Source organism: Sabethes cyaneus, chromosome 1 (assembly GCF_943734655.1).
Source record: "Sabethes cyaneus chromosome 1, idSabCyanKW18_F2, whole genome shotgun sequence".
Lineage (NCBI taxonomy): Eukaryota > Metazoa > Arthropoda > Insecta > Diptera > Culicidae > Sabethes > Sabethes cyaneus.
In genome coordinates, this window is record NC_071353.1 from 60,637,277 (window position 1) to 60,650,505 (window position 13,229).

A 13,229-nucleotide genomic window follows, 5' to 3' on the forward strand; every position below is an offset into this window, starting at 1 on the left:
AAGTGGAAACCAACGTTTCCCTCACGTTGAAGACATTTTACCAATTTAATTCCTTCATATCACACACACAATACATACATATACGTTTTCATGTCCAAAATAAAGCACGCGTAACGAATGTCTAAAAAACATAAATCACCCTACATATAGAATCATGTTATAACCGATCACTTCGGCTGTAGCGTATTTTTCCAACAAAGATATCAAATTCGTCGAGGCTTAATCGTCTCACCATAAACAATTTACGATCTGTTGGAAGAAGTAACTTTTGTCATTTTTTCTGGCACACTTCCCTAGCACAGACATCAAATTCTTCTAGGTTTATTCGCGGTCGTAAGAAATTTTGTTGGGACGGGGAAACTTTGTTACTTTTCTGGCAAACTTCTCAAGCTGATGCCTTTGCTCGGTCTAGGTTTAATGGCGGAGCTAAGCAATCTTGTTGAGACGAAGAGATTTTGTCATTGGTTCTGGTTTACTTCCCAAGCACATAAAATTGGTGTGGGTTCAATCGTCGTAAAAAGAATGTTTTTTTTTTGTTTGAGTTGATGGGTAGAAGATCGATCGACGCAAAAATATTGAAAATTCATCCGGAAACCGATAAATTATTAGCGCTCAAAACCTAGCATTTTTTGATTTTTTGGAACGACCCCCTATACCAGCTATCTTCCTGAAAGACGTAGTCCTACGTTAAAATCTTTTGCGCTACCTGCAAGGCCTTCAGGATTTCAGAATCCACTGTGTGGTGTGCCTGAGTGACAAATGGAATCACAGAACGACCGAAGGTCCTCCCGTAGTGCTTCAGAAAGCAGAAGAAGAACGAATCATTGCGCAGCTAAAGCAAATAGAACTCCTATGTTCAAAGTGAAAGAGTTTCTCGATTCTAATCGGCATCCAAATCCATTTATGGACAATCACCCAGCGAACTATAATAAACATATCGCTTTAAGCGCCAGAGATCTAAAGATTGAGTGTTTTAGAACGGAAGTGACTCACCAAATATCTGGCCGGCCATGAAAATATCATCCTTCGTATTCCGGAAACAATCACTGCAACTAGCTCTAAAGCATCAGAGTTAGATATACGATTATAGTTCGCCAATGTACCAGACCATTTATCCAGTGCTGGTTTATTGGATGTAGTGAAGAACCCTGATATATAATGGAGATGAAACTTCTTTGTTCCTACATCCGCATACCAAAGATGTATTAGCTATTCTGGGCAACAAGAATGTATACGAAGTAGAGCACGCCGATGGTCATAGAAATGTAACGGTCATGTTTACGTTTGATGCGAACGGAACGGTTGTCCTTTCAGCTGTTGTTCTACCGCTTCAGCGAATTAGACCGGAAATTCTGCAACAGTTCACTGGCGAGTATGGCATAAGCAAAAGCCAAGACGGGTGGATGATAGGATGAATACCGAAAATTTTATGTTGTACATACGAAAAATCTCTCCCAGTTGCCAGTCGTATGTTCGAATCTCGGCTGGGAGAGGCTGTTGGAATCAATAGGATCATTGCAACTGGCCGTGCAAGTGTTCTATATTCTAACAGCTGGCGGCGAAGGCTGTCGTATAAAAACAGAAGGTCAAGTTTCGAAAACGGAATGTAGCACCTAGGTTTTGCTTTGCTTTTTTACACGCGAAAAATATTTTACCCCTTCTTGCTGAAAAAGAAGATGGAATTCCCGGTAATCTATTTCATCGATGGACATTCGTCTCACAGTGCAGTCGAAGTAGCAGATTTGTGTCTGGATTTGGGAATTATTCTTGTGGGACTGTATCCAAATACGACGAGAATTACGCAACCATTGAAAAACGCATGGCGGATAGCTGTGACTAACTGGCAATTTAAAAATGGCGGGCAAATTTAATCATTGAAATATTTCCTCTCAGTAATTCGGAACGCCATGGATGAAGGAATCCGCGTGTCTAACATTATCAATGGCTTCCGTATTTGTGGCTTTGTTTCCATTGTTGACTAAACAAAATGCTTAGCACGTCCGACGATCCAGAGTCAAGAATTGTTAAATAATCCATCGTTGCAGTGGAATGCAACATCTCTTATAACGTATCGGCCTAGTGAAGATTAGCACGTTCTGTCCATTAGCAAAATGATGTAGAAAAGTCCACTAAGAAGAAAGCGCAGTCTTCACCAGCTAACGTTAATCCGTTAGAACAGGAATCCCAATAAGGCGATGGGTGGTGCTATACGCGCATCGCGATATCCTTGCTGTCCATTAACCAATAAAGTTGATTTCTGGTAGTTGACAAAGTTATACCGCATACTAACACTGTACCAAAAGTCGACTTTATTGGTTAATGGAAAACTAAGAAATCGCCGTGGGCGTACACCACCACTCACCGCCTTATTCGGGGGACTGCTGTAGATTGTACTAATACCAACAACTTAGAAGATCTATTACAAACTGCCCTTTCCCCTTACACCTAAATGAAGCATACACCATCGAAATGTCACATTAAAAAGTTTTTCAATGGTTGTACATAGATAGCACTAGTTACAAAAACAGTAAAATCGTGATGGCCTGACCATAATAGTGCCTCGACGCTAATGACATTATCTTAGATAAGCGTTTTGTTGACTTCGGCGTTCACTGTGTTTAACGCTTAGCTCTGACAGTTTTATTGACTAGTCTGGCTGCCAAGTGACTTCGAAATTTTATATTACCGAATTCGCAAATCAGTATAAAGTGTGCAGGAATCCGATTTAAATCAATATGCTAGCTTTTAACACTTCTTTGATAAACTATGACAAAAAATTTCAAAATTTGCTTTTGAATGTTTTTGGCTATCCTTCGCGACAATGCAATTTTATTCATTAATTACACTTTAGGACGCTTTTCGAAGACGCTAGTGCTTTAACATACGCCCTTACGTCCTTATACGCAGTGAACAGTCAAGTTTACTACTAAGCATTAATCCATTGTATACTGCAAAAGTTAATTTTTGGCTGACTTTCAAATGGATCGACCACTACCTGTAGTGGTTTATCCCCAGAGAGTACCCTCAACAAAATGCTTAATGAACAGGTAGACTTACGTAGCACCCAACCCATCCTACATCTCGAAAAAGTCAATTATTAGTGGACTCCTTTCTTTAACAACATACTGTTAACCGATGCAGGGAGAAAAGCAGGCTAATTAGAATGTAAGCTTTCAAACTTGAAGCAGGTAGGTTGGAAAAACCGATGAATGAATAATGATGGATTAATTTCCGCTGAAACAATAAGCTTACTTGTTCTAATCTTAAATCACAATTTGGAACTTTTTTCGGTGGAAGAAATTGCAATTTAAAAATTTTTGTTACAACACTTTTTTAAAATCACTTTTATCAATATGTTGTTCTCAAACAGAAAAGTATAAGAACATTAGATCCAACGTATATAAGTAGGAAAACTTGAAATAATTGTTTCCATTAATTTTTAGTACTCTGCTTTTAAAGTAGTAACTTTTTTATATTAAAGCTCTTCTTTATTCATATTTAAGATTGTACCACTTGGAATATTTTTATTAGACCAACCTCGTGTTTTAGTCTTGACCTTGAAATGCGGTCAAGCATATATATTGATATTTTTTGTAACGGTGGTTCTACAATTGATGAAGGGACGGTAGGGAAAAGTAATGAAACCTTTTGTCCAATGCTGGAAGGAGCATGGGTCGAACCAAGCTATAATCTGAGATTATAAACGGATTCGAACCCTCAAAAAATATTAATATTTTTTTGGCCAAATATTTTTAAACTTTTTGAGTCAACCTGACTAGTTGAGCCCGAATCTTACAATCCGGAAAATATAAATGTCTGTTCAGAATTCAGAAAACTGCGGATACATTCCATTGGCCAGTGTTTGCGAAGATGTTTAATCTTTGTATTAATTCTTTGAGTTCTTATATTGCATAATATAGCTCTAAAATATTGCACATAAAAGAGTCATACTGAAACTGAATTAAATAGTTTTCATGGTCTTATTGCATTTTATTTAACTGAATAAAAACATTATCTCCACTGTGCTGATTCTATAGGCGGGCAATATGGCTCTTTAGTGTGAGTGGCTCTGAACCGACTAGTGTCTGCCGCAAACCGATTCATATGGTCGGTGTTAAGTCAGACAGAACCTAGTGGCAAAATTCTGACTTCGAGAAAAACGCATTCAAAGTTTGCTGCATTCGAAATCATCGTCTAACTCTGACTGTTTGCAACATTTATGTAGTCTGATTAGAGTAAAATGTTGCATAGAAAACTCATTTTTTTAAATTTTGCAATTTGGTCCAGTCTGATTTAAAACCGACCATATGATATCGCGACAAGCAATCAAGTTAAGCAGGCGAGTTGAGCAGCCGAATCAAGCAATCGAGTCAAGCAGTTGGGTCGAGTAGTCGATTCGAACAGTCAAGTCCAACAGTCAAATCGAGCAGTCTAGTCGAGCAGTTAAATCAAGTTGTTCAGTCAAGCAGTCCGGTCGAGAAGTTTATTTGAGCAGTTTAGTCGAGTAGTCCAGTTGAGCAGCTGAGTCGAGTCGAGCAGTTGAGTCAAGTAGTCTAATCGAGCAGTTGAATCGAACAGTTAAGTCGAGCTGTCGATTCAAGCAGAAGTCAAGCAGTTGAGTCGAGCAGTTTAATCGAGTAGTCTAGTCACGCAGTTGAATCGAGCACGCGAATCGAACATTTTAGTCAAGAAGTTGGGTCAAGCGTTTCAGTAGAGCAGTTGAGTCGAACAGTTGAGTCGAGCAGTTCAGTCGAGCAGTGGAATCGAGTAGTTAAGTCGAGCTGTCGAATCAAACAGTTATGTCAAGCAGTTGAGTCGAGCAGTCTAGTCGAGCAATCAAATCGAGTAGTCTTGTCGAGCAGTTGAATCGAGCAATCGGGTTGAGCAATTGAGTCGAACAGCCGATTCGAATAGTCCAATCGAGTAGTTGAATCAGGCAGTTCATTCGAGCAGTGGAATCAAGCAGTTGAGTCGAGCAGTTAAGTCGAGCGTCGAATCGAACAGTTGAATCGAGCAGTCTAGTCGAGCAGATGAATCGTGCTGTCCAGTCAAGCAGTCCAATCGAGCAGTCGAATCGAACAGTCCAGTCGATCGTCCAGTTCAATCGTGTAGTTAAGTCGAGTAGTCTACTGGAGCAGTTAAATCGAGCTGTTCAGTCAAGCAGTCAAGTCGATCTGTCCAATCAAGCAGTTGAGTCGAGCAGTCGAATCGAACAGTTCAGTCGAGCAGTGTAGTCAACCAGTTGAGCTATCGAGCAGTCCAGCCGTCGACCAGTGAGATGGCTGAAAATACAAACCATTGCTACGAAAGCATGACATCCTATCAGGGACCTATTTTAAGTTACCGATAAGCCTCTTATGACGTCCTGTCAGAGACCTGGTTTTCGGTACAAACATAAGCCTCTTATATAAATAGATTTATATCAATCGTAAAGGTTTATTCTAACAAATAAAACATCACCTACAGATGCAGTAGGCGTATAGAAAGTATTTATTAAATTAACGCTTTCTATCAAATAGCTAACGGGTATATATAGAGTAAGAAGGGGCAAAAGTGCAATGACGATAACCAGTGCGGATTTCGCATAATGTGACAACATTGCCATGGATGGGTACTTTGATATCACGAATTCCATCGTAAACATTTGCTTTTTATGAACTATGCTTCATTGTGCTTCATGCTGAGTTGTGAAAATGTGAAAATTTTTAATAGTGCGGTTTGCAGTAGGGGAGAGTAGTCAACAGTGAGACAACAGAAACAGTGAGTCAACGGGAACAGCTACGTCATAAAACATTTAAGATCCATGATATGTTCATGGAAAGTGAAGTTTATGAACCTTCATCGCATAACTGAAAAATTTGTCGATTTTTAATATATTTTTTAATAATAATCAGTTCTGGAGGAGTCAAAGTAAATTCTTTTGCAATAATTTTCAAGTTATTTTCAACAACAAAATACATATTAAATTTTAATTACAATTACTGCATGGCATCACATAGTAATAACAGTTAATATTTGAAAAAATATGACAATCGAATTGTTTGCTAACTGCGCTAGTTCACTATTTTTCATAAAACATTCCTATTGGCAACGGTGAAACACGGAGACGTAGGTGACACTAAGACATAGCTTTCGCCCTGCAAATTTTTTTGAAATTTTTTTTGTCTTCAATCGCAAATCGATCCATAGGGATTGATTGTAAATGAGTTCTGAAGTGTAAGTTAAAAGTCAGATATTCAGGATTTGTCCTTCATGTGAGTATAAACGTATATGTGAAAATAATCGGAAATTTAGATCATATCCAACAATAATGTATGCTTTATTGACACAATAAACAGCACGACCTCAAAACTATTCTTTATTACCCAAAAATATGGTTCAAATTGATTTCAAATAGGTGCCTCAGTATGCACTACTCGTTGTCGCATTGTTCCAACAATGAGACAAAATTCCACCTTCACATTTGTGATTATAACTAATTTAGCTTATAACCAAAACGACTGAATCTTTTTATCAAACTACTAAAAGGATATACCTTTCAAATGGATTGAAGAGCTCGTTGGTAACTATCATCAAAAAAAATTTAAAATTTTTGGAAAAAAAGTGTCTCAATGTAGACGCTTCTCCCCTAATATTTCGTTATTCAGGAAACACGATATTACCAAGAGATTATTACTTGATGAAAAGATTAAGCATGGTTTCACATTATTCAAACATGTCTTTTGAAAATGCGGTAAGAGCTAAGAGAAATTGGCAAAATATATGTGTATTTTTCATAATTTAATCAAACCGCGCGAAGCGCCTAGTGAGGCGATCCGCTGACGGGGGAAAAGTGCGATTCATGGTCAAGGCAAAATTGTGTAGATAATAATATGCAGTTAAAAGGACTGTATTATAGATACTAGAAATGCAGGAACATTCCTCTGAAGGTGCTTTACAGACATTTGCAGTAGCATAACAGCGTCTATCCGCTGTTGAAAGAAAAAAAAAACGTTTTTTTAAAGTTGCAGTTTGACTGAGGCTGCAGTACACCAGCGAAAAATAAAAAGCCGAAAATTGAAAACATTTCTTATTGATACCTGTTGCAGATTAACGATATTACGGCTTTGCTAGCTACTACTGCACTAATTACATAAATTACTAGTACGGCAAAAGTGCGATTCGGCACCTGATCAGATAAATTATGAATTTATTTTGTATAATATTATTACTCCAGATGATTTATAGCTAAATTTGAAGATATTGAGCTGTTGTATCAATACATAATGTATTTTATTGTGCTTCTTTAAATCTCATGAAAATTCAAGGCAACTTCAAACGTCGCACTTATGCCCCGTCCTACTCTATGGCTCGTGCAAATAACCAAAATCAGGTTCGTTTGTGGTTTGCAATGGCGTATATTTTGAAAGTTATTGTAAGCCCGGGTGGCCACATTATTAGACGTTTCAATTTTCTCTTCAATCTGATATAATGTAAGCGTAAGGTGACGGACCCCCTTCGTCATGCGTAAACACGATCCATATTTTATTTTTAGTTTTTGAAAGAATTATATCCGCAAATACCCAAGTTTTTCACACGAGATGAATTTGACACTTCTTGCCTCTGCATGACATCCATTTAGGAAGGGCTGGTTGCCGTCGTAAGAACCACTTCATTTTTCCTCATTTCTTGGGTGGATTTTAAGGTAAAACGGTACTGAATCCAACATGGCCGGATCGTTGGCACCTATATCCTCTACAGAGACTATAGAATATAGTCAATGTGTTGCTTTCAGTCTATGTATGACGACAATTGGAATAATTTGTTGCAAATTTTTTCGTCGTCGCAGGAAAAAAGATAGGAAATTTTGCTGCTAGGAATTCTTTAGTGAAAACAAGTGTTTAACCGTTATGTGTTCGGCTGGGTACCCGGGTACCTTTTGAGACTTTATAGCCTCGAAAAACAAGGTTTACGACAACTCAGCCAGCTAAAACTCGTAGAATGCTCCTAACTAGTGGGAATAAACCATTTGTCATCAACAGATTGCCTGTAGTAGCAGGGGGGGTCGAAGGGGGGGCCTTCGAATTTTTTTACCCCATAAGTGTTCGGATGGGTACCCGGGTACCCACCGAAATGAAATGCTTCTAACTTTATCAATTCTTGACCGATTTTGGATCTTGAACCATCAAAAGATTGGAAAATTTGTCTATTTTTAGAGCATGAGACTTACAAAGCCTGGGACCACGTCTGGTTCCCGTAAATGCGGATCTCCGGGACCATGTTCCGGATCCAAAACAAATGTGTACAATTGTCAATAAAACCACACAATATTGGTATCAAAAGTCATGAAATCACTCCAGGAGTTGATTTTTATCCATATTGAGTCCATTTGATATTGCTAGGGTTTCTACCCAAACATGTTAGTGGCCTCAGGGCCCCGTGGGAATCTGCTACGAAGTGGCCATTCCGGGAACAACTCACCAAATGGACTCAAAGTGAATAAAAATCAACTCCTGGAGTGATTTCAAGAAGTTTGACATACATATTGCTGGGGGTTCTAACCAAACATGTTACTGGTCTCATAGGGCCCCACAGGAACCTGCTCCGGAATGGCCATTCCGAAGACAACTCGTTAAATGGACTCAAAATGGATAAACATCAACTCCTGGAGTGATTTCATGAATTTTGAGACCAATATTGTGTGGTTTTGTTGACAATTGTACACATTTGTTTTGGATCCGGAACATGGTCCTGGAGATCCGGATTTACGGGAACCAGACGTGGTCCCAGGCTTTGTAAGTCTCATGCTCTAAAAGTAGACAAATTTTCCAATCTTTTGATGGTTCAAGATCCAAAATCGGTCAAGAATTGATAAAGTTAGAAGCATTTCATTTCGGTGGGTACCCGGGTACCCATCCGAACACTTATGGGTGTTAAATTTCCCGTACACATAACGGTTAAATAGGTCTCAGCTCCCTTTCATTGAACGCGCATGATAGCCAACAAACTATCTTTAAGGAATAGCTAATTTTACATTGTTACCTAATAATCGATATAATTCACGGATGGCACATTCAGGTATAGCAGCCAAGACAAAAAATATGTGGACAGTTTGTCTTCAACTATTTTCAACAACTAAAACAAACAGTTTTGGTTTTTCCATACGCTCGCCAGCAGTACAGCCGACTGTGGAAAGACTAATTGATTTAAAATTTATGGGTAATTACCACATAATTCAAACAAAAAAAGAAGCTTGCCCAGCGATGGATGCTAGCCGTACCATTGCGTGAAGCAGCAGAAAACAATCATCCAACTTAGACACTCACGACGAGTGTACAGGCATAACATAACACCCCAGAAACCAGTTCCATTGGATCCCACTAACAAACCCGTGCGTGGAACATCCATCCGCTCGAGTCAGCTCGCTCGACTCCTGGCTAACCCTGCCCGAAGGACCAACCGGTCTGTCAGAAGGCATTTTTCTCGCGTGCACGGTAGACACCGAAAATCATTAAATTTTCTACAAATCATTATCCCCGGATAAAACGTAAATTCATAATTAATCATGTAATTTATTTAACCGATTTTCACTCCACTTGCATGCAGGGCAGGCAGTCCGACCGGTTCTTCGTTTCATACAAAACCGCAAAGAAAAAACAAGCCGTCAGAACGCTAATCCGATCTCGCGATACGAGCAATGGTACGCGAGCAAGAATCCTGCCAAGAAGACATTTTCTTATGTACATTGTTCATGCACACAATCACACAGAAGATAAATATTTGTAGGTATAAACGAATGCATGATCTTCTTGAGGGCGACATATCGAACCTTTCTCAAACATCAAATGCAACGGTAGAAATGCTGCGGTTGGTTGGAACAGACAATTCCTGTTTACAAGCCACGCCTTTAACGTTTTCTCTCTTCCGCGAATGGTAGATTGTCGAGCATCCACCAACACACAAACGTAGGTCAATGCAGCAGTAGTTTAACTTTCTTTTGTTTTCTCACTCCACTTCTGGTGAATGCAGCCCACCAGAAACCATTTTCCTTTGCGCGGTTTTTCCACCAATTATTCCCATTGGTGTGAGTGCACGAGAGATTTTATGAATGAAGGCGCAGCAAATCCAGCCCAGGCGGCGCACCGCTCGTTGTTTACTCTTTGTTGTACGGTGTGCCATCTCTTTTCATCGTTCATCGATACCAGTACCTACGGCAGTTCGACTAATGGCTGCATGCCGAAAGGAGAAGGAAATTACGCTATCGCACCTCACTTCCGTAGCTTCTCCGGGCCGAGCAAAGCTTTTCTCTCGCTGGTCGGAGATTTTTTTAGTCAGTATCAGTCGAGCAAGTGTTACGAACGGATCGTTCTCTCTAATTGAATCCTGTCGATGATTGATAATCGCTAATTATTGGTTTTTGAAACCGAAGTGAAAGTTATTCATCTGTTTATTGTTGTTGCTCTTACGAACTTCAAAGTATTAAGAATACTTCAAGGTCGATTGCCTTTTAGAACTGAAAGTGACTTGTGTTGTAACTAGTGAGCTATTAACTATGCCTCGACCGTCACGTGAATCATTAGGAGGCCAAAAGCCTCCATTTTCCTACATCTCGTTGACCGCAATGGCAATCTGGAGTTCACCGGAAAAAATGCTGTGCCTCAACGATATCTACAAATATATTACGGACCGTTTCCCGTATTACCGGAACAACACGCAGCGCTGGCAAAATTCACTGCGCCACAATCTCAGCTTTAACGATTGCTTCATCAAAGTTCCCCGACGCCCGGATCGGCCTGGAAAGGGAGCATACTGGACACTGCACCCGAAGGCTTTCGATATGTTCCAGAATGGTAGCCTTTTACGCCGTCGCAAACGGTTCAAGCTGCACGACAGTGACAAGGAAAGTTTAAATGAGGAATTTATTGCACTCGCTAACATGAACAGATTCTTCATGTCACAGGGCAACCAGTTCCATGATCCCTACTATTCACCGATGCCGGAAAATATGAACCCAAATATGCTGTACGCTCCTATCTCACCACCGCAATCACCGCCGGAAGCGATGCGTGCCGCGAGCCAATCTCCTGAACAATCTCCTCCTGCTGGACTGGGTGGATTCCAGAATCACGGTGGAATTAGTACTGCCCACGTTTCTAAACCAAAACGATCGTTCACCATCGAAAGTTTGATCGGTTCGGATGATTCGGACAGCAAAGAGGAATGCTCTTCATCGGACTCAGAAGACTACACAATCCCGTCGGTTTCAAATGCCCCAAATACTCAGCATATCGAGCAGCTACGTGCATCCATTCACCTTAGTCATCAGATTCAGGTTCAACAACAAGCCGCCTTCAATGAATATGCAGCCGCAGCAGCAGCCGCCGCCCATCATCATCACCAGCAGCAAGTGGCGGCCGCGTCTCTTGTCGCCTCCAATGGAACCCCGTACGGAATCCATCCACTCCTAATGCCGATGGCCAAGTTGCCAGGGCCGGCTTATTTCCTACCCTCATACCAGACACCGACGGTTCCTTATCATATGCAGCAACCGACGGAACCACAAGCCGCACATATGCTGGACCCACGCAACGATACTGCTATGGTACTGGGCTAGATTGCCACAACCTGCGCTGCACCCCCAACCAAATCGATGAGACTTAGTTAAAATTATTGTTCCCCAAATTGGAGGTAATGCGTTTATTTTCTACATGTGTAGTGGATAGGAGTATTTATTAGCTTCGCTATGAACAAAAACAACAATTGCAATATCGATCTAAAATTATACGGAAGCGCTCAAAAGAGCGGTGGAGCCATATGACCTCGAAAAAGTTGTTAGTGTATTATAAATGTCGTATTTCTGTAAGTAGATGCATTCGGTATGGCCAGCGTTTCGACCAATGAGAGACTATTAATATATATACTACTTGAAAATGCAATCGGCCAGATAAAAATAGCGTGAGAGATTGAATATTTGTGATGTCCTTAGTTAGTAGCCACATGCAATACCTGCTCTGTAATTTAGTTGCTTATGTTGCATTATTGGACTGAATGTTTATTTTTAGGAAACAAAATAAATTAATTTTTTTAACTTGCAATAGTCGGTTTTCGATATTCTTCCGAAACTAGTTCGCGTTCTTTGAACTGCCCAAACGAAAACATGAGTTTCTGCTCCAATTTCCCATTGAAACATTTAAAACCAGTAACATAGGGAATACAGGTTTTTTTATGCTCTTGGTAAGTATCGACTCCTCACTCGGACTTATTAGAAACAAGGAATAATCTAGTTTTTGGATTCATAGTTTTGGTATGATTATGTTTTTTATTATATTTAAATATAATACAAAGGTCAGAACTCAGAACTCGCTCGAAAAACCGAAAATGGAAAGTATTATTCAACTCAGTTTCGAAAAATGAATATTTTCTGTGCGAGTCTATGTTCGTGTGTGTGACGTTTTTCAATCGCACTAACTTTTCCTAGCAATGGCCATTTTGATGATCTTAATATCAAATGAAAGGCCTGATTGCCGCATAAGTTGCTATTGAATTACATATTAAGTGGACATTTAGTTCAAAAGTTATAAATAAAGTTATGCTTAATATGAAACTTCATTTCCTCACAGGTCTCTTGGCTGATTTGAACGAAACTGATCTCAGATAAAAGGGGAGACTTTCAGACCTTTAACTTTCAAATTTGATGATGATTGGAAGATGAGAAAGATGGAGATGATAAAGAAATGTGGAAAAAGAGTGTTTAAAACATGTTTTTCTTACATATAATTATTATTTTAATAAGAAACATTCCTCAATTTATACTTATTTGAAAAGTACTCTTTAATCCCATCAAACGAAACTAAGTTATTGGAAATCGGACGTTTCATTCAAAAGTTATTCATACTTATACATATACTTAAGTGAATAAAACATATCAATCAAGGGTCGCTTGCAATTGATGTATGTATTTTTATTATGCATGCATGTATGTATGTATGTATGTGTTTATGTGTGATGTGTACACGTTTGTGTGATAGAATTTCTAACAGTGAAATAAAGGATAACTGATAAAACATTTCAATCGTCATTTTCTCCACTTGCTGTTATTTGCAACGGAACAATCATCCGACGAGAAGCAATTGTGTTAAGCATATTGAGGTTTTAGGAGTAAAATGCAAAAAAAATTGTGCAAATTTCAAACAAATTGTGCGCATATGGGACCGATCATACAATCAAATAAAACTTACCCTGAAAAACGA

At 39.3% G+C, this 13,229-nt stretch overlaps 1 protein-coding gene across 1 annotated transcript; it reads left to right on the plus strand.

The window, feature by feature from the left end:
- The first annotated feature begins 10,531 nt into the window (after positions 1–10,531).
- LOC128732733 (fork head domain-containing protein FD4-like) lies at positions 10,532–11,593 on the plus strand. Its single transcript, XM_053826065.1, has one exon. It carries the CDS (start codon positions 10,532–10,534, stop codon positions 11,591–11,593), a length of 1,062 nt encoding a protein of 353 aa, XP_053682040.1.
- Positions 11,594–13,229: the final 1,636 nt, after the last annotated feature.

What these genes read in the sequence shown, in the direction of transcription:
- LOC128732733 (XM_053826065.1), top strand. Translation starts at nt 10,532, where the DNA reads ATGCCTCGACCGTCACGTGAATCATTAGGAGGCCAAAAGCCTCCATTT.